This window comes from Pantherophis guttatus, chromosome 3, assembly GCF_059756535.1.
Source record: "Pantherophis guttatus breed Tessera chromosome 3, ASM5975653v1, whole genome shotgun sequence".
NCBI lineage: Eukaryota > Metazoa > Chordata > Lepidosauria > Squamata > Colubridae > Pantherophis > Pantherophis guttatus.
This window is the reverse complement of record NC_142065.1, coordinates 215936681-215955743: the sequence shown is the minus strand read 5'-3', so window position 1 is coordinate 215955743 and position 19063 is coordinate 215936681. Positions and strand designations below refer to the sequence as shown.

Sequence of the window (19063 nt, the reverse complement as noted above, 5' to 3'; positions counted from 1 at the left end):
GAGCCCCTCCCTATGGGAGCGTACTGGGCGGTGGGAGGCTATTGGTGGTAGCAGGCGGTCCCGTAAATAACCAGGTCCTAAGCCATGGAGCGCTATATTTATGTTTAGATTTTAGATTTCCACCTGCCCATCTAGCAGTTTGAAAGCATGAAAATGTAAGTAGATAAATAGGTACCATTTCGGTGGGAAGGTAACCAGCATTCTGGGCGCCTTTGGCGTATAGCCATGCCAGCCACATGACCACGGAAACGTCTTTGGACAACACTGGCTCTCTTGACTAAGGAAGGGAGATGAGCACTGGCCCCCTGGAGTTGGACATGAAACCTTTACCTTTTTTATGTTTAGATTGGTTACTAAAATTAGCAGAAATGCTTTTATTATTAAATTATTCATTTCATTTTCATTTTATTAAATTTGTATACCGCCCTACTCCCGAAGGACTCAGGGCGGTGAACAGCCATAAAATAAAACATATAAATACAAAATTTAAAATGGAGATAAAACAAATTAAATAAATTTGGCTGAACCATTTTAAAACCCCAATAATTTAAAACCAAATTTAAAATTCCCATTTAAAAAGAGGAAAAGTTTAGGTCAGGCCAGCTTGATGGAATAGGAACATCTTAAGCGCCTTTATTATATTTTAATTATGTTCTTTATAATACAGGAATCACCATACTATGTCATCATTGTTTTTGTGATATGCATTTTTTTATTTCTATATTTTTAAATTTCTATATCTTTTTTTAAAAGGTGCTTGGTGGTTCAGTGGTTAAAGACGCAGAGCTTGTCAGATGGAAAGCTCAGGTTCGAGACCCAAGCGCTGCACGACTGGGTGAGCTCCCGTTACTGGCTCCAGTTCTGCCCACCTAGCAGTTCAAAAGCATGCAAATGTGAGTAGGTAAATAGATACCTCTTTGGTGGGAAGGTAACAGCGTTCCATGCATGCCTCATGCTGGCCACATGATCCCCGAGGCATCTTTGGACAATGCTGGTTCCCTCAGCTAGGAAATGGTGATGAGCCTCACCCTCTAGAGTCCAAAGTGACTGGACAGGAGGAATATTTACCTTTACCTTTTATTTTTTAAATAAATATGTATTTGATCCTGCTTTAGCAGCCCCCTCTCCCAATGTTCATTCAATACCAATGGTTTATTACCCGTGCTGCAGTAAAATTTTGCACATTACACACATCATCAGTAAACAGATTTCTGAGCCACACGAGATTGGTGACAGTCACTGACTCAGAGTGGTTTTCAGAAGAAATGGCAGAAATCTGATTATATAGTAATCAAATTCAATCCTTTTTAACAACTAGTTGAGTAGTGATCCATAAATAGGTATTAAAAGAAATAGAAATTTATTTTCTGGCAAAAGGTTGCAAAAAGACTAATTTTTAGGAAATTCAGAGGAATTATTTTCCAAGAAAGAAAAATGAGTGGGTTGAAGAGGATTCATAAAATCACAGTTGGAAGGATCATCCAGTCCCTCCCAGGTTGAGTACAGGATCTGTAAACCTGTTTTGGACAGATGACCCTCATCCTGCTGTTAGAAGACCTCCACTGAAAGGGAAGTCTAAATGAGTCTCCTGGTTTCACAGCCAGGAAATCCCTCCCACACGGATCCTTGGGGGCCGGGGTTAGGGTCAGGCTGCATCCCAATGGAGTGATTAAGAATCAAATAACCTGGATCAACTTTCCTACAGCTTCAACCATGGTTTGGTCACAACCTTTGCGGCAATAGGGAACCCGCATATTCTTTCTTACAAACCATGTAGATCTAGAGCCCTGGTGGCAGAGCGGTTAGAGAAAGGTATTGCAGGCAAACTCTGCCCACAGCCTGGAGTTGGTAGAATGAGACCTTCCACAGGAGACTTTCCTCCAAGGGGACCTTGGATGCCCTTGGAGGAAAGTTATGATGCCAGTGGATGTAGTCCACATGACTCATTTTGAAAGCAGAGTATAATATGCGTCTTTGTCAGATGCCTTACTTAGATCAAAAATTGTGGTGATCTCAGTAAAACAAGGAGGGAGGGAGGGAGGGAGGGAGGGAGGGAGGGAGGGAGGAAGGAAGGAAGGAAGGAAAGGAAGGAAGGAAGGAAGGAAGGAAGGAAGGAAGAAAGAAAGAAAGAAAGAAAGAAAGAAAGAAAGAAAGAAAGAAGGAAGGAAGGAAGGAAGGAAGGAAGGAAGGAAGGAAGGAAGGAAGGAAGGAAGGAAGGAAGGAAGGAAGGAAATGTCATAGCATTTCCACAAACTACTGTAGAAGATGGTTGGTGACAAATCTATGATGGCTCCTATAAATTGTGCATGATGCAACAATAAATTGTAGAATACTTTTAAAAACAAAACAATATTCTCTAACAGTTCAAACAATAAAGGAAAGGAGATCATTAGAAGCCAAATAAGCTTCTCCAGAAGTACAAATGAACTGAAAATCAAAACAAACAAGCTGCATGATACTGTTGACCTATTCTTGCCCAGACACAAAAATCTGGTACCAGTCTAGGGAACTGAGAGCATCCATGGAGATCAGCAACCCGACCTCCTGATACCCCCGTGTTTAGGGGAGCAGGAGGGTAAACGTCCAGGATACAATCACCACCAGTTGGCCAAACCACCAGAGTTAGACTGGAGAACCACCCCTTTCTGCCCCCAACCACAGAGACAGTGCGGACCAGCCTCATTTTGAAAAGGCTCTCGCATCTGTGTCGCCAAGCTTAACTGCAAAATAAGCCTTTTTTCTGGGTCTGGAGATCATGAGAAGACCCGGATCTGATAGGCAGAAAGAATCTAATGTTGGATGGGGTGGGGTGCAGCATAGCCCAAAGGCCACTGAAAGAAAAAGGTCATTATCTGGAGGGGAAAGCCAACTGTCTTGCCTTCTCTCCTAGAACCTCTGACCACCACTGTCTCCTCTGCCTTCCATAACCACAATCTCACAGCTCTGCCTCTCACTCTCCCACCTGCTGTGCAGCCCGAATCATTCGGCGTGCCTCCTCCTTGATGCTGGGGTTATCCGGGGGTGGGGGCTGCACCAAAGTAGTCACCTCCGTTCCCCGGAACCCAAAGACCATTGGCCAGCCGAGATCCAGCTCTGGAACGGCCAGGTCAGAGTTCACTGGCCAGTAAGTGCCCGAGGAACCGTCCATGTCTGCATCCAGCGGGCTGGAGTCCGTGCTGCCGCCTCCCTCCTGAGAGGCACACTGCGGCTTCTGCAGGTGCTGAGTGATGTGCTCAACCTCTGAGGGGCAGAGGAAGTCCGGGGCTGCCTCCTCCGCCAGGAACCGGTGGTAGCTCTCCTTGCCTTCCTCCGCCAGCAAGTCCAGCGCCAGGCGGTAGTACTCCTTGTAGTGGGGCGGCAGGTAGTTGGGATCCAGAGGGTTGTCCCCTTGGGAGGAGCTCTGCGACCGGCGAGCCATGACAGCAGAAGCCTCTGTGGAGGGAAAGAAGAGGCTGGTTGGTTGAGTGAGCACATATATGGCCCCTCTTGCTCTCCAGAGCCATCCCAAGGGTAGGCCAAGCACTAGCCCTTCGTTTCACGGGGCAGCTCTACTCTTATCACCGGAAGTCCCTCTCCCAAGGGAGGGGCATCCCCACTCAAAAAGGCTATGCCCACTGGCAAGAGAAGGCCCAAGGGGAGGGGGGGCTCTCTGGTTCTTCTGGGCAGGCCCATGCACATTCCCCATCAACACCCACAACAGCCCATCCAATGAAGTGATGCAGTGCAGCAGCTCCAGCAGAAGTTCTGTCAAAGAGGACGGAATGGGACAACTCAGCATGGGACAATTTAACAATTCTATTTAATTATTTAAAATAAATAATAAAATATTTTAATTTCTGCCATTCATATTTTATTCTGTCCCTCCTTTTGCATCCTTTCTTTAATGATTCTATTCCACCATTTCTTTTTGTAATTCTTGTCCTGGGGCAAGTTGTCCCGCGGCAAGTTCGCCAGTTGTCCCACAGTGAGTTGGCCGCAGCAAATTGTCACAGACCCCAAAGAGGACTTTGCCAATTGTGGCAAAGCAGCTTAATCTTAATCAGAATAGGGCTGGAAGGAACCTTGGAGGTCTTCTAGTCTACCCCGTGCTCAAGCAGGACATCCTATATCAGGGCTCTTTCAGGCTTTGCACAGGTCCGCCCTTCGCATGTGAGCACCTGCCTTTCTCTCCAGTTGCTGGTGGGCGCCTGGAGGAGCCAACCAAGCAACCTCCTCCCGAGGCCCCAGGGCTCCTCTCTATGACACAAACTCTCACCACTCTCTAACAGAAGGGGAAACCACCCTGCAGAACCTCGCTTGCACTGGTGGAGCTCAAAGGGTATTCCAACTTTTGAACCAGGCAACCTTGCTTCCTTTGTGACTCAAACACCACACTGTGTTTTGTGCAGAGGAAGTATATTTGTGGGCGAGTCCTGCCAGGAAGAACCTGACAGAGGCGGCCTGAAGGGGGATAGGCAGATCCCTGGGCCAGGTGAAAAGTGCCACTGACCAAAAAGGGCATTATGCGTTTTTTGCACCATGGAGAGCTCTTAAATTAGTATTTTAAGAGACAAAGGAGATTCAATTCCAGCAAGCCCACAAAATGGGAGGCAGTAGAGAAACCTTGGCCAGAAGCAAAGATTGCTACACCACCATCTCGAGATAAAATTTTAATTGTTTTGTTTATTGTTTTTAATTAATGGGGCCAAATTTATATATATCTTTTAACTGTATTTTAATATTTGTATTTGATGTTTTTACTTGGCTGTTCACCGCCCTGAGTCCCCAGGGAGAAGGGCGGTATACAAATTCAAAATAAAATAAAATAAATAAATAAAATAAAACAGCAGCTGTGAAGCAGGAAAAGGGGAAGTTGGAGGGCAGAGCCTGAGTGCAGGAGGCCTGGACTGTCCAAGAGCCCTTCTGACCCTCGACCCTCCCCCTCCATTTCTCAAGGCACAGCCTGGCAAGTGCGACTCTTTGAGGGGAATGGAAACCCAGGACTCTCTCCTGAACAATAGCGAGACTGTGGGTGCCCCACATCTCCGGGGCCTTCCCCCCCTCTCAACTAGATCCTCTCAATTCTGTTCCTGGGTGGTGAATTCAGAAATCCCTCAGGATTGAGGTGGAAGAGGAGACAGGCTGAGACCACAAGGTGGATGATTTATTTATTTATTTATTATTTATTATTTAAATTTCTATACCGCCCTTCTCCAGAGTAGGACTCAGGGCGGTGAACAGCCAGAATAAAAAACAATACATACAAAATTTAAAAACAATTTAAAATAATTAAATATTATTGGCCGTAAATTAAAATAACCCAATTTAAAATCAATTTAAAATTAACTCAAGCCAGCCCCGCTAGTTGAAATAAATGGGTTTTCAGGGCCCGACAAAAAATCCGGAGGTCTGTTATTGTATGTATCTCCGGGGGGAGGTTGTTCCAGAGGGTGGGCGCCGCCACAGAGAAGGCTCTCCCCCTGGGGGTTGTCAGCCGACATTGTCTGGCTGCTTGAATATGATGCCATATTCAAGCAGCTTTGTTAAGTTTTAACCATGATTAGACTTTGACTGCCGGTGGCTCTCATTCTGTGCAAATCATACCTGTTTAATTAGCATAGGATTCAATCCACTCTGTAAACACTGCACAAAGGGCTTAAATCAGTGACTAGGCCAAGTGTGCTGTGTGCTTGTTAGGAAGAGTCTGTGCAAAAAGAAAAACCAAGCCGCTGCTTGGTGCCAGCTCCCATGTTGCATGGACCACTTTGGGGAAACCACAGCCTCTGAGCACAAGCAAGCTGGCCCTACAGATCCTGGGAGACGGGAACGCCTTGCTGCGCTTGGCTGGGTAGCCTCCCATATTTTATCACAGCTGTTACACTTCAGGTGTGGTGTGGGGTAGGTGCCAAAGGCCGCAGGGGAGTGACACATGGGAACGTCTCTGTGGTGCAGAGAAAGCGGGTGTGCCTCCTCATGCACCTACATGAACAGACCAGGGAGACTTGCAAAGAGCATTGTCAGAAGACCTAGTGGACCATCGGTCTGCCCCCTTGGAGTTTGTTTTTGACCCACTAGCCTCTTCTGGAAGTTGATTCCAGGCGTCCACTACTTTTTCTGGGAAGTCATACTTTCCACCATGACTTCAGAACTTCCCTCTCGTCAGTTTGGGGTTAAGTCCCTGTGGTTCTTGATTTTTGCTTAATATTGTAAATAATGTCTTCTAGACCCTTATCATATCCTCAATATATTTAAGTTTCAATCACATCCCCTTCCCTTTCCCTTCTGTTCTCCAGGCTGCACATATTCAGTTCCTCCAATCTCTCTTGGTATGTTTTGTCCCTCAGACCTTGGACCATTTTTGCATCTCTGGACTCATTCAGTCTTATCAGTATCTTTTTTAAAGTGGGATTTCCAGAACTGGATACAATATTGCAAATAAAGTCTGACTAAAGCTCTACATAGTGGGATTAGGACCTCCATCTTTCTGCTGGGATCCCCCTCTAGTGATGCATCCCAGAATTTGGTTGGCCTTCACAGCTGCCTGGCCACACATTTTGCCCATTTTGCAGTTGTCTGCCGGGAACGCACCTACATCTTTTCCTTCTGTTGTACCACCCCAATACTGAGCCCTACCAGAGGAGTTTTTCCCCCCCAAGTGCATGATCTTATATTTAGAAACTATGAGCTGCATTCTACATTTTTGACCAATTTTCCTGCAATGCCAAATTGTTTTTTATGTTATGAATACCCCAAGGGATAACAATTCTATTACACACCTTTGCATCACCAACAAAAAGACAAACCTTACCTAATAACCCTTCTGTTATATCACTCGGAAATGTGTTGAACAGATCAGGACCGGGGGCTGAGCCTTGTGGTACACCGCCTCTGATGGGTCTCTGTTCAGATGGCAGCCCATTAACCACCACCACACTCTCGGATCTATCCCTGAGCCAACTTCCTAATCCACTGAGCCACCTGGGTATTAAGCCCTGGCCTGCACTGCCAGGAGTGGTATGATCCTCCTGCCTGTGTTTGTTAGTGACATCTACTTCTGAGAAGACTGAGTACAAGTATTTATTTAGAAGGTTTATTATAGCCAGGGAATCCTTCCCAAGCTCCAAGTTTATTCAATTCAGCTCTCTTAAAGACTAAGGCATTAGTTTGATTTCGTTCTATTGCTTATATCTGTATTATGTTGAATTCCAATATGACATAGTCATTCCCCACCCCCAGACTTCCCCCAATTTCAACCCCTTCTATTATTTTATCTCTCTTAGTAAGAATTAAGCTCAGTATAGTGACCCTCTAGTTCCCTTCTCCTCCTTTTGGGACACAAAGGTGTCTGCTGGTCAGGAGCCTGTTTGCTCTCCCACTAAGTACAGAGTTTGTCTCTCAGTTGATGTCAGGATAGTTGAAGTGCTCCAGTGTGCTTCCTGAATACCTTAGTTAACTGACTATCAAAAAGTATTTTCTTGGTTTGGTTGGGAGGTCTGTGGTTTACATCTATGGCAATGTCATTTTTTTCCCATTAACTCAAATGCATTCAAGATTTTCATTGTTGAGTGAAGTTGTTTTTTGGCTTTTTTGCATTTTAGTAGAGGTATAGCTACTTTTATATACAATGCAATACCTTTTCTGAGGAGTCCCCAAAGTATGGGAAAGTGCTTCTCTTCTTTTTTTCTGGTACATTATAGCAGCCCCTCTCCCACCCACCCCCAAAAAAGTTTTAGACTTGTAGAAACCAGGCTGACCCAATCGGCTTTTCAACACCAGGAAAAGACTTGATTTTCCCTCTGTCTTGGGAAGGGACTACTACAGCCTCGCAGAGTTTCCTGTCTCAGAGATGTTTTTTCTATTACTGTGAAGGTGAGGAGGATCAATAGATATTCTATGTTAATGCTGCCAAACCCCCCTCTGAGGTGAGCAGTGGACATGAGGTCTCCAGGTTAATTCTGTGTGTTGTGGAGAAGGCCCTTCATTTGAATTTCTGTCCAAAACCTTCTCCCTGCCTACTTCATCCAAACCAGTCTTCAGTCTTCAACCTTATTTCTCTTAAATTACCTTTCTTCCAAGCTACAAAGACACCATAACGCATTACATTGTCAGCATTTTCAGCCCCTTTCCTTGTTGATCTCCAAAAGGGAATTTCTCTTTCCCACCACTGTTGCACACTGAGTCCCATCTTCAACAAGTCCTCCGCTTAAGACTCCATAGTTTTCTTTGTGGTCCATTACAGACACTCTACCTAATTAGCATCTGGGTGAGGTTAGGGGTCTGCCCCAACACACATAAATTTATGTTTACATAAACAGATGATGTTACATAGTTTGGGCAATGAAACTTTGCAAGAAAACCATAGATCAGAGAGTATCAAGGACCCTTCATTTCAACTCTGAGCTACACATATTCTCCTTAAGAGCTACTTCTGGAGCTCTTCACAGTCTTTTTTTATTTTTATCACCCTGAATAATTGAGCATCATCAATAATCTTGGCTAGCTGATTACTAACTGGCAGGTCAATTATTCCTGCATGGAAAGACCTGAAATGTTTGCTAGTTGCATTCCAGGCCCAATCTGCGTTGTCAGTTTTCAGCTCAAAACCTTCAACAGCTTAAGGCCCAACTACCCATCTCATCTGAAACCTGACCGTCATGTAGATCAAAGGAAAAACTCTCTTCAGGGTGCCCCCATTGAGAGGTTCTTGGTGTTCTCTAAGCTTGGTTGTTTGCTTGCAGATGTTTCATTACACAAACTAGATAACATAATCAGTGCTAGTAAAGAATGGGGTTTGCTTTCAGGCTATGTTCTCGTGGCTTGCCCTGTCTGTGTTTGTGGGGGTGGTCCTGGAAGTTCTTTGGTTGGGCTGCTTACTGTTAGCTTGCTTTACAGTTCCTTGATTGGAATGTAGTTTATCTCTTGATTGTTCCTCTGATTTTAATCTTGGTGTTAATCTTATGTTCATCTGGGTTTTGACTGCTGGTCGAGGTGTTTTGAGTTTTTTGTTCCCTTTTTGGTTTGTCGATTGCCTCTTTTGCAAGTATGTTGCACTAACAGAGGGATAGAATCAAGATCATGTGAAGTATTCGTTTCACTTTAAAACCACACCTAGAATACTGCATCCAGTTTTGGTCACCATATTATAAAAAAGATGTTGAGACTCTACAAAGAGTGCAGAAAAGAGGAACAAAAATGATTAGGGGAATGGAGATTAAAACATATGAAGAACGGTTGCAGGAATTGGGTTTGTCTAGTTCAATGAAAAGAAGGACTAGGGGTGAAATGATAGCAGTCTTCCCATATTTGAGGGGCTGCCACAAAGAAGGGGGGGGGGGGTCAACCTATTTTCCAAAGCACCAGAACACAAGACAAAAAACAATGGATGGAAATTAATTGAAGAGAGAAGCAACCTAGAACTAAGGCGAAGTTTCCTAACAGTGAGAACAATTAACCAGTGGAACAGCTTGCCTTCAGAAGTTCTGGGTGCTCCATCAGGGGAGGCTTTCCAAAAGAGACTGGACAGCCACTTGTGTGGAATGGCATAGGGACTCCTGCCTGTACAGGGGTTGGACTACCCTGTTTCCCCCAAAATAAGGCATCCCCTGATAATATGTCCAATCGGGCTTTTGAGCGCATGGCAATAAGCCCAAGCGCTTACTTCAGGGTTCAAAAGAAATATAAGACAGGGTCTTATTTTCGGGGAAACACAGTAGAAGACCTCCAAGGTCCCTTCCAACTTTGTTCTTCTGTTGTGTATAAGTGTCTGTTGATGGCCGATTTGTCAGAGTGCCAGGTTGCCAGGAATTCTCTATAGAGTTTTTGGATTTGGCTTGGTTTAGGATGGTCTCACAATTTCCCAGTTGAAATTATGGCTAAGTCTGTCCATATGTTGTGAAATGAAAGTGTTTTCATCATGTCTTTTCATCATGACTGCTAGTTGATGTTCATGGATGAGTTCTGCTGGTCTTCTGCCTGCTTGTCCTATGTAGTGGTTGCTGCGGTCTTGACACTGTATGTTGTAGATGACTCCTGTTTTTTTTTCTTTTGGGGCTGCTGGGTCTTTTGGTTTACTTGGGATGTTCTGGAGGGCTTTAGCTGGTTTGTATGCTGAGTCCATAGGATTGTAATTGGTGGTTTCTGAAAGGTCTCTGATGTATTGTAGTGTTATCATTTCTGCCGCCTTTGTTGGTTGTGCGGTAGTAGGTTGAGTGCTCAGGCACTTTTTGATTGGAAGTTGTATGGATATCCATTTTGTCAGATGTTGTGTAGATTATGTTTGTTTTCCCTGCTGTTCAGGGTTGCTGCAGGGTGTTTGTGCTTGTTTAAATAGAGTTCTTCCTTAATGGTTGTTTTTTTCATGTTGGTATGTGTTTCTATTAAACTCCAGACCAAAATTTCATAGAAATCTCTTCCTATTATCACTTTATCATAAATGTACTGATTCAAAGTAGGAGAATTTACATTGGTCCATAACCGTAGCCATTGCAATCTCTGCTATTTTAACCCATAAAATTAAATAATACCCATTTACATCAGTGATAAGTTATACATCAATTGGGCACCAAATGGCCACACCTTTAGCTTTTGTCAAAGTGTCTGTGAGATAAACCTGTCCCACCCAATCCTTCATTAGTAGAGATTTATCCTGTTCCATTAAATGAATCGCTTGTAAATAATAAGAAATACCTGCCCGTAATCATTCTAAATATGCTAAGGCTACATTTTTAGATTCTCACATTGAAACTAACTCCATCCATAAATTTTATTTTGGCACACTTCTCAACAATTTCCCAATACCAATTGATTTTATGACCTGTAGCATTTAGCAAGTATCTAATAATAAACTCTTCTATATTTAACTATTATGTTCTAATACTGCTCACAGATACAGAATCTCCACATTCAAACATCATTTTATTACATATAAAATCTATATGTAAAAGAAAAAAAAGAAAAAACCTGATTACCTGAACAAAAATAAAAGCAAACAACATTATTAAGGAAGAATCCTCCCCCCTGCCCCCGAACAAAAAGAATGAAAGAACTTGATAATGTTCCAAAGGAGATGGCCTGGTGCTTCCTCTCTCTGAAAATTAGAAGACAGTTTCAAACACTGCTAGTTGAAATAAAAGGGATTCCATTGCTATTGAGTGGACACCTCTTCCAAGCAATGGTAGAAGGAGCCACGGAAGGCCATGTTGAAGGCCACAAAGAGCAGTGTGAAGCACCTTATACCCCCTGAAGTTCTCTCCTCCGCTTGGAGTCACCCAAGTTGGTGACCATGTGTGGCACGAAAACACCAACCCCTCTTGGGCCATCCTGCCTCTTCCATATTTGGCTTCGCTGGATGTTCCAGCAGAGCAGAAAGTTACAAAGTTCCGGAAGCCTTGAGTGGGCCTCCACAAAGGGAGCATCCAGGATTGAGCAGGAGCTCCTGGCAGAGCAAGGCCATGGCTACCCATTTCACTAACTGGATTTGGTAATTATAGTTAGTCTCCCATTCACTTTTATCAACCATCAGACTTACCCCATCACTTATTTACTTTTGGAGGTATTAGCTAAGGTTTCCCAGGAAGTCAGAAGCAAGCCCTAACCCTCCTCTCCTTCACTACATTTCTACCTTGGCTGCACTCCAGGAGCTCAAAGTGGTCTCCAGGGTCTCCCCAACAACAATTCAAAACGACCCTGCGAGCCTCCAAGCCTGAAGTGCTCTTGAATGTGACCACAGCCCCAGACTCAAGGTCCAGGCCGAACCCCTGCAAGGCAGAGCCCCTTGCCAATTTCATCGGTCTCGGCTTCCCTATCCTGCCCCAGGCAGCCTGCCCTCTCCATTGTTCCTGGATGGGGGGGGGTGTCTCATGATCTGCACTGCCCCAAAGCCCCCAGGACTGGCCAAGCCTTCCAGAGACACTTCAGGTTGCTCAGAGGGAACAGCCAAGGATCATTTACAACATTCCCTTCCGGGGAAGTGAGTAGATAATTAACTTGGGAAAAATGCAGAACTAAAAATTAAAACATGTACTCAGTAAGCTATTCTATTAACAACAGTTAATGTCCTAGTTTTAAAAACCCAAGCTTCTACTATCTGCTATATAAGAGGGGGCCGCTGGATAATCCTGGTGGTTTTGACCTTCCTCAAACTCAGCTTGGAAAGAAAGTTAGGGTTAGGGTTACTGGCCTGCTTTTGGCCTGCTCCAGGAAACAAGCAGCTGGGAGTGAAGCCTTCGACTTCCTTTCCAGAGAATGCCAAGCTCAAGGCAGCCGGTCTGGCCATGCACCCTCAGGTGGCCACTCTCATCCCGGGTGCTACCCACTTGGCAGCCTCCCCAGCCACCCGTTGCAGCTCTGCAGAGAGGTGACCAGGGGGATGTTGCCACACTGCCCTTACCAGGACTCAGCCCTCGAATGCAGCCCTCCCTCCCTTCCTGCTCCAGCCCGCCCAGCAGAGCCTGTCGCTGCCTGCTTCTGCATCGGCAGCCCTCCTGTTCCCAGCCTACCTGCCTCACCCTGCTGAACCGGCTTGGCTGCTTCGGCCGCACCCAGCTCCAGCAAGGAGGCCCACAGAAGCAGCCAAGGAGAAGCCTCCTCCTCCTCCACTGGAGGACCCTGGCTGTGCTCCAGCACCAAAGCTTCCTCCTCCAAGAGGGCTCCCGGGAGTGGGTGCGAGGAAGGCCTCTGCTGGGCACCACGGAGGGCTGCCTGAGAACTGCAGAGATCTGCGGAGTCGGCAGGAATGTGTGAACCCAGGAGGGCTCCCCAAAACTCCTAAGGCCCTCGGCTCCAGCCTTAGATGGGCTGCATAAGAACAGGCGTTCAGCCTGGCTTGCATCAGATGGCCTCTCCTCTCCTGCCTGGCCTGCAACAAGGGTGCTCCCAGTCTCCCAGGGCCTTGGAAGTAGGGCAGAGACAAAGGGGAGTTGCTAAAGTTCAGCCCCAGGGTTGAAATGTCTCCCTTCTTCTCCTGGGAAACCCACCTTTCCCTAGATGACTCTCCCATAGCGCACACCCAAACCAGGCTCCATTTTGTGAGATGGTATCAGTCCATAAATCACAGTAAACCCAGTGGGAGAGTTAACTCAGAATCACAGAGCTTGCTCTGGTGGAAAGTTTCCCCAGATGGGATCCAAGCACCAGGTTGACTTCCTTCAGCTGCAGGGATTCTGGAGGCAGCTCCACTGCATTTCCAGTGAGGTCCCTCTAGTCATTTCTACAAGTGGGGCTGGGGCTGGAGAGGCACCAAGCGCTCCCTTGGCAGGCCCGCTTCGGTTCACGCGGCTCTGCAGGACTGCCATCGGCGACTTGCCTGCCTCAGCACGTCCTGGGTACGCTGGCACAGCGAGCGCTGGGGAAGGTGTGGGCACGCATGGCGCCGAGGATGCGGGGGGGAGGGGAGAAGCAGCAGCTCCCCCGGGCCGCCCGTCTTAAACCTGGGCAGCTCAGGCCACTCTGGGTCAGCGCCCTCCTCCCTGACCTACCGGGCGGGCCAGCACGCCGAGTCCTGGGGCGCTCGCCCAGGGCCCGGCGGAGTTCAGGGGCTTCTGGCCGCGGGCGAGATGCGCCCGCCGCCCTTTCCCGGGACCAGTTGGACCACGCCGCCGGCCTCTACGCCGGCCCCTCCCCGCCCTCGCTCACTTCCGAACTCCGCAAGGCGTCGCTCTTCCCGAAGTTCTAGCCTCGCCCCCTCCCCCTTGGGGGTCGCCCGCGCGGAGGTTCCCTGCCGCAGGAGGAAGGGGACCGGCCAGCTGGACGCGAGACTCGGCGTTGCGCGAGGGGAGGAACGCTCCTCCTCGCCTGCCCCTCGACCGCTTCGGCCGTCCGATCCAGCCCTGCGAGCGCACGCCTTACCTTCCCGGGGTCTCGGGGCCGGCCGGCGGCTACTCCTGCTGAACAGGTGGCGGGCTGGCCGCTGCTGCTGCTGCCGCCGATGCACTCAGAGGCTGTGGGGCTGGCCGGCGCTCGGCAGGCTCGTCCCCACCCCCGGCGCTCCCGGCGCCTGATTCACCTCGGAGCGACTGCGAAGCTCCACCCAAGGCAGCCGCGAAGGGAAAGCGGAGCGAAGTCGGCCGGCGGCGACGGCGGAGAGAAAGCCAGAAGTCGCTCCCGCTCGCTTTGCACATTCCTGGCGCGCCTCCGCCTCCCCCGCCTCGCCCGGCCCACGGGAGCGTCGCGGAGCCCGGCGGCCGCGAAACTCCACGGGCAGCAGGAAGGGCTTCTACCCCGGCGCCGAGCCGGGTGGGCGCTCCGCAAGACGACCGCCCCGTCCCTCGGCGCCCCCGGACAGAGACCGAAGGCAGGCGGACGGGGGTCCGACCGGCGGCCGAGTGGAGCGTGGTGAGCCCCACTCCTCACTCCTCCCCCGCTGCTCTGCGGGCTCCGCGGTCGCGACTCCGGCCGAGCCCTGCCCTCGGGCGGCCCGGTGCCTGTCGCGGGTGGCACTTCCGTAGAGGCAGCTGCGCTTGCGGACTGGGAGCAGGGAGGCCTCGGCGGGTCTGCCCGGGGGAGAGGCGGGGCAGCCGCAAGGCCGAGCTGGAACTCTGGGCGGGGGCCCGGCCGCGGCTCCTCCCTTCGCCTTCCTGTCGCACCTGAACTGGCTCGGCTTGATAAGGGCGGGCGGCCCCTCGCAAGCCGTCTAGGACAAAGGCGGGCTGTGGGCGCCCCGTCGTCCCGGAACTTTCTGACCCGACGGAAAAGACCCGACGCTGGTCTAGTTATCCCGCTTCAAGGTGGATCGCTTCATTGGCAAGCCAGGCGGATTTGTGAATCCAACCATGGAATCATGAAATTGGAAGGGACCTTAGAGGTCTTCTAGTCCAAAAAAAATATTAGATGAACATGTCCTTGTAGATGACCCTCACTCTGTCAAGGACCTTAAAGTATTCATTTCTAAAAATCTAAGTGCCAGTGCCCACTGTAACAACATTGCCAAAAAGGTTGTTAACCTAATCTTGCCTAGCTTCTTCTCTGGTAATATTGTACTACTAACTAGAGCATACAAAACATTTGCTAGACCAGTTCTCGAATATAGCTCATCTGTCTGGAACCCGCACTGCATATCGGACATTAATACAACTGAGAAAGGCCAGAGATATTTCACAAGAAGAGTCCTCCATTCCTCTACCCGCAATAAAATACCTTATGCCACCAGACTTGAAATTTTGGGCTTAGACAACTTAGAACTACGCCGACTTCAGTCTGACCTAAGCGTAGTACATAAAAATTATCTGCCACAACAACTTCAGCTTCAACCACAACAATACACGAGCAAATAATAGATACCAAATCAAGGTAAACCGCTCCAAACTCGATTGCAGAAAATATGACTTCAGTAACAGAGTGGTCAGTGCCTGGAATGTACTACCTGACACTGTGGTTTCTTCCCCAAACCCCCAAAACTTTAACCTTAGACTGTCTACTGTAGACTTCACGCCATTCCTAAGAGGTCTGTAAGGGGCATGCATAAGTGCACCAGCATGCCTACCGTCCCTGTACTAATGTTCCTTTTTACTCTTACTCTTTTCATGTATTCAAATTATGTTTATACTTTTACCTGTTACTTATATATGCTTGACAAATAAATAAATAAATAAAATAAATAGCTCCTCTGGGCCCGTTTGCCCTGGGTGTGGAATTTCACCAGCCCAAACACCTCAGAGTTTCTCTGAACATGGATTCGACCGGAAGTGTCGTGACGAGACAGTCAGGGATTAGCGGGCTCTGATGAGACTTGCGAAATCCCGGGCTGACGAACCGCTGCCGAGGGATCTTCGGACCTGACCTGTTCTGTAGGGACAGGGAAGAAGGAGAGGCACCTTGGAAGACCAAGAGCCTTGGTAGTACAGGGGTTTAAGGCACCCTGTTATTAAGCTTATTAAGACCAGCTGCCTGCAATTACTGCAGGGTTCGAATCTCGCCAAGGCTCAAGGTTGACTCAGCCTTCCATCCTTTCTAAGGTAGGTGAAATGAGGACCCAGTTTGTGGGGGCAATAAGCTGACTTTGTATAAATATACAAAAGGATGAAGGCTATTGCTGAGCACATTGTAAGCCGCCCTGAGTCTTCGGAGAAGGGCAGCATATAAATCAAATTAAAAAAAAAAAAAAGAGGAACAGGCAAGTTCCTTGGAAGGTCAGAGGAAGCTCTCCCTGACTCGGCAGCGGCGGGCGATGGCCATCGCGACCGCCAGTAAGCTGGGGCAACCGGACTAAGCATTGTGCAGGAACGGCGAATTGAGCGGAACATGATGCGGAACATGACACTCTCCTGATGCTGGGAGAGTGACAACTAGCTCATAGGCAGAAAAGGGGGGGGGAAGAGGACTTTTAAATTAGTTATAAATGTCCTAGCGGAATAACAGCGGCTAACAAGCATGGGGGAAAGGACGGAAGAAGAAGATTAAAGCGGAAGCTACATAGTAACAAAACCCGACCAGAAAATTGTTTTTTGGGGGGGGGATTAAAATACTTGGAGAACTTTAAAAAATTAGAAGAATTAAGAGCCCAGAAAGAAATTGAAAAGATCTGTCTTTAATTTAAAGAAAAATAAAGGAGAATCTAAAAAGCCTTTTAATAGAAGTTTCATATCAAAGAAAAGGGGAAAAAACGGACTTTGAAATTTTGAATTAGACTATAAATTGACTTAGTGAAATAAAAACAAAGAAGAGGATTAAAAGTTAGTGAAGATTGGCGATGTGGATTATAAACAAAATGGATACTTTTATAGACTGTTGATTGGAATTGTGGACTCTGGAGAAATATCTCCTGGCGAAATTGGATCATTACAGCATTGGACTCTTATTGTTGAAAAAAGTAAAAAACTTTGATGGTAGTAACCAGCTGTGAGAATTGCTAAGGAGCTTTGTTTTGTCTGCAAGTGACTTAACTTTGATGATTAAAGAAACTGGATTACAGTGGGACTTAAAATTGGAATAATACCAATCAAGATATAACAAAATGGAGCAGGAAATAATGGAAATGATGAAAATGATGTATATGTCACTGGATAAAGTGGGTAAAGAATGAATGAGAAGCAAGAAAGAGAGATTAAGAATAAAGATGAAGATAAAGACAAAGACATTGAAAACTGCTTATGTTGATGATAATAAAAAAGAGGAAAATTAAGAGTAAAGGGGGAAGTTTAATAATAGAAGTGAAACTTAAAGATTACATTGGGATTAACAAAGAAAAAAATAAAATAAATAGAGGGGGTGGAAAGAGACAAGGAGGAAAAAAGAGGTGGAATAGAAATAATAAAAATATGAATGATTACACTGGGATTAACAGTGAAAGAATAACAAAGAGAAAGGGATGGAGAATAATGGGAAATACAGGGCAAAAGATAAGAGTGCAGGAATATAAAATGCAAATAAAAAGATGGGAGAAGAAAAAGAAGAAAATGAAAAAAAATGGAAGAAAGGGAGAAAGAAAGAAGAAACATGGTGTAGGCACTTAGAATTAAAATGAATTGATGTAAAAGTTATAGAAATAAATGAATGTCAGAAAAGGTAACAATTGAGATTATGATTTATTTAGAAATAAAAATAAGTTGTGACAGAAGGGGTATCTATGAAATTGTGAATTAAAAAATGAATTGGTAAGGAATGGTGATATGTTATATGCACTTAAAATTAAAATGAATTGATGGAAAAGTTATAGATATAAATGAATGTTAGAAAAGGTAATAATTGAGAAATTACGAATGGTATTAGGACTTAGAAATGAGAATAAATTGTGACAGATAGAATATATATGAAATTGTGAATTAAAAAATGAATTGGTAAACAATTGTGATATTCGGAAGGTATTGAATGGTAACAATGGAATTAATTAAGTATTGCAATAGTTGGATTATTTGAGTTAAATTTTACACTTAACTGATTTCTTATTGAATATTCTTAATTAATTAGGGAAATTATAACAATTGGAATACTTTTAAGATAAGAGATAAGAATATAAATATTTGATGAAGTAATTGAAAATTGAATTAATAGGGTTATCAGGTATCCACTATTTGAGTGGACAGTCCGCTTTTTTCACATTATGTTCACTAATTTTTTTCACAAAATAGTGGACATTTTTTTTATTCAAAAGCTTTATGATGAAATGGTACGTAATCTAAAGCTGTACTGTCTAAGAGAATAAGGATAGGAGAATCGCGTTTTGTCTTTTTTTTCATAAGTTAGAATGAGACAAAGATCGAATATCCATTGAACTAAATCTTCAAAAAAATTAATGATATTAAAATAAAAATATATTATAAAATTATGTACAGTTCACATTTTTAAAATGTATTGTAGCCTGTGTCAACTGACCTAAAATGGCGTCGAGTGATGAGAGTGACAGCGGCGAGATTTCGAATTCTTTAAAACGAAAGAGAGGAGTGTGCAAATACACCAAAGACTGGGAAGCTACTTTTGCATGGATTACCAACAACGAAACAGACAGAACAAATATGACGGCCTACTGTAAATTGTGTCAGAAATCGTTTACAATTGAATATAATGGTATAAAAGCTGTCACACAGCATGCAAGCACAAAAATCATTTAGATAAGGAGAAAATAGCTTCCAGAAACAAGCGAATCAATTCATTTTTCATTGTTAAAGACTCCTCTTTCAGTGAGAAAGTGACTGTAGCTGAAATGGCTGAAATTTACCATGGGATCAAACACCATATTTCTTTCCTGGCTCAAGATTGCGGTATTAAGTTAATGAAGCAAATTTTTGATGATTCAGAAATTGTAAAAAAGATGTCTTGTGGAAGAACCAAATCATCAAATCATCAATGAGGTTTTGTATCCTTTTTCTATTGAGTTGGTTCTCAATGATCTTAAAACTGGAATTCCATTTTCTCTCTCCACTGACACATCAAACAAGGGAAATCGCAAAATGTATCCCGTTGTTTCACAATATTTTACTTGTGAAGAAGGACTGTGTGTGAAAATTTTAGACTTTTATGAGGATTCTTTCGAAGATTTTACATCAATAAAAAATCAGCTGTGTTGAGTTTTTAGTGATAACGAATTGGAAATAATGTTTCAGCTTACTCAGCAGATAATGTATCGGTCAATTATGGAGTGAACATATCTGTT

The 19063-nt window shown here is 45.5% G+C and overlaps 1 protein-coding gene across 5 annotated transcripts in view; it reads right to left on the bottom strand.

Moving 5' to 3' along the window:
• Positions 1-19063, bottom strand: part of SACK1H (scaffolding CK1 anchoring protein H) — a 49028-nt gene that overhangs the window by 12819 nt on the left and 17146 nt on the right. For 2 of the 5 annotated variants that reach the window (XM_087891540.1, XM_034420078.3), the window contains exons 1-2: positions 13825-14474; positions 2963-3432 (exon numbers count right to left, since the gene is read on the bottom strand). In XM_087891540.1, the coding sequence (XP_087747666.1) occupies positions 2963-3418 (456 nt within the window). In that variant the 5' untranslated portion in view covers positions 3419-3432; positions 13825-14474. Of the gene's footprint in view, positions 1-2962; positions 3433-6787; positions 8395-13824; positions 14475-19063 lie in introns of those variants that run through there. The other 3 variants (XM_034420077.3, XM_087891541.1, XM_034420079.3) reach the window with 2 other exon arrangements.